The sequence below is a fragment of the Rhinoderma darwinii genome, chromosome 9 (genome assembly GCF_050947455.1).
Source record: "Rhinoderma darwinii isolate aRhiDar2 chromosome 9, aRhiDar2.hap1, whole genome shotgun sequence".
NCBI lineage: Eukaryota > Metazoa > Chordata > Amphibia > Anura > Rhinodermatidae > Rhinoderma > Rhinoderma darwinii.
This window is the reverse complement of record NC_134695.1, coordinates 103551497-103553996: the sequence shown is the minus strand read 5'-3', so window position 1 is coordinate 103553996 and position 2500 is coordinate 103551497. Positions and strand designations below refer to the sequence as shown.

At 37.5% G+C, this 2500-nt stretch overlaps 1 protein-coding gene across 1 annotated transcript in view; it reads left to right on the top strand.

The window, feature by feature from the left end:
- Window positions 1-2500, top strand: part of LOC142660534 (5-hydroxytryptamine receptor 3A-like) — a 20478-nt gene that overhangs the window by 11786 nt on the left and 6192 nt on the right. The window contains exons 6-7 of the mRNA XM_075837148.1: window positions 729-886; window positions 1682-1889. Of these exons, the coding sequence (XP_075693263.1) occupies window positions 729-886; window positions 1682-1889 (366 nt within the window). The remainder of the gene's footprint in view (window positions 1-728; window positions 887-1681; window positions 1890-2500) is intronic.

Here is a 2500-nt window from a genome sequence, read left to right as displayed (position 1 = left end):
TAGATTTTTTTATTAATATTACTTCATGTATGCCCCAAAGTATATGGGCAGCGAAAGAATAACTATAAGTCAATCCGTAACTTCAAACAGTCTTAGTTGTAGTGAGGTAGTCCTTTTTGGCCCAAACTCGTCTCGGACTTTACCTCAGGATTTTTTAAATTTGATTCTAAAACAATAGATCTGTCAAAACAAGCAAAAAATAAAGCATTGGTGATAAAAAAAAAAAAAAGACACAAGACATATTTTTTTGTTTAGATAAAACTAATTTTATTTAATAGAAACCACATACAATAAAATAACCCTTACATATTTGCTATCTCCATAACTGTTTAACTGGTAGAAATACTAAGGGGTGTCTCTCATTTGACACCTCCTTCAATTAGCTGGAGTCTAGACTGCCAAAAAGAGCGTTTCAGGAAGGCCAATCATTTTCATGCATTACATGCACAGCCTATTGATCTTATTGGACACCATGTAATGCTTCATTTCCCCTTTGGTCGCACTGCTTGGGAACTGGACAATTGCTGCTAAATTCCCCCACAGATTATAGCTGATAATTGGGTGTGACGGCAGAGGGACCCTTTAAAAAAAACTGTATTTATCATGATTTTCCCTTATTAACCATAATAACTTTAAACCCGTTGGTTATACTATACAGAGGTTTTTGGTTTCTTTACCATTGTTGTGATAGAGATATGAAATATTAATTGTATGTGATCTTCCACCAGTGTCTGATATGCTGCTGATACCATCCTCCAGTGCTGAGCACGTTACATTTCTTTCAATAAACGAATTTACAAAATCAGAATGGAATCTCAAAGAAATCAACATTATTCATTTAAATATTTCAAAGTATGGAGAGGAATGGAGCAAAGTCATTTATCAGGTAATACCAGCCCAAATATATTGAAGTGGTGACTTAAAGGTCTCTAAATGTAAAGTCAACAGCTTATATAAAAGTGCATGTTAAGCTCTGTAGCAGATTGGTATTCAAATGGCTGAAATGTTCAGGCAGGAGGGTGCTTATAACAAGAGTAGTCAAACAACAGTCCAGGTTCGGTACACAGATAAGCGGCAACAGTTTGTAGCATGAGGCAGAGACGTGGTCAGGAAACAATCCAAGTTCGGTACAGAAATGAGAGGCAACAGTTTGTAAAAAGGTAGCAAGGAACTAGACTACAGGTAGGACGCTCAATAGTCTGGCACATTGATAGTGCAATTATTAAATCTGCAATTGTGAAAATTGGTGTCAAATTATTAACGGGTTTCCGCTAGTTAATTGCAAATTTATATAAAAGACTGGTGGTAATTTAACAAGGTGCTTCAGTTCCAGTTATGTCACATAGACTGGTAAAAAAAAATAGCATTGGTGGGGTTTTAAGAGGTGAGAAACCCATCCAACCCCTAGATAAAGGGGTCCCGGCACTTGGTATATGGCTAGATACCTTCTGCTTTTATTGGCCTCCATCCCTGGTATCTCCATAAGTGAGAATGACAAAGCACAGCACATGCATAGCCTTCACTTCCAGAATCCAGGAGATCAGGGCATATTTGTGGTCGCACCTTACAGTCCTTCTCCAAGTTATTTCCTGATGTGTCTAAGTAATAATAAAATGAAGGACTCCTTCAAGTAATAAATTATATTTCTAATTAATATTTTTTCTTTAAATTACATTGACAGGTCCTGTTAAGAAGAGCTCCTATTCTGTACGTCATTAATCTCATTATCCCGGCTTGCCTGCTTGTATTAGTAGATGTAGCGAGTATGTTCATCCCAATGGAGGGCGGTGAGCGCCTGGGATTCAAGATAACAGTCGTGCTTGGATTCTCTGTGCTTCTGTTGATTCTAAATGATTTTTTGCCCAACACTGATACTCCCCCAATATTAGGTATGTGCATTAATGCTTGTAGAAGTCTGACAAGTCAATGTCAAACTATTTAAAGGGTTGAATCTATTTAAAGAAGAACGGCCTATGTAAAAATACGAATATTAATGTTTACAAATGTTTTAAATTTTTGCCCTTATATCATTTATTCTACATGATCTGAAACATGAGTTTCCATAGCTTCTGAACGTCAGCCTGGGTAATGCTCTGTCTAGGGGCTAAAAAAAGGTAACATCTGTACTGGGAGACCTTTTATACTTAGGGTGGTTGTTCATCCCCAACATAGTGGCAAAACAAAATCTCTCAGCCATGGCAGGAGACCCACGCAGAACAAGAGACATTTGAATTTTGGAACTATGAAAAGGCCATTCAGGCCCTCATGCCCACAGCCGTATTATGGATTCATACAGAGCCGTAATATAACACCCATTGAAGTCTATTAAATTGGACTATGGGTCCAAACGGTATTTCAGCATACCACTGTCTTTCTTACAGAATCTGAAAAAAAAAGTGCCATGTACCATCAGGTGACGTATTAGGTAGATATTCTCCACTACAAGTATTGTTTGTACAGTCATATACCTCCGTTATACTGGTACCGAACCGTAAGGACT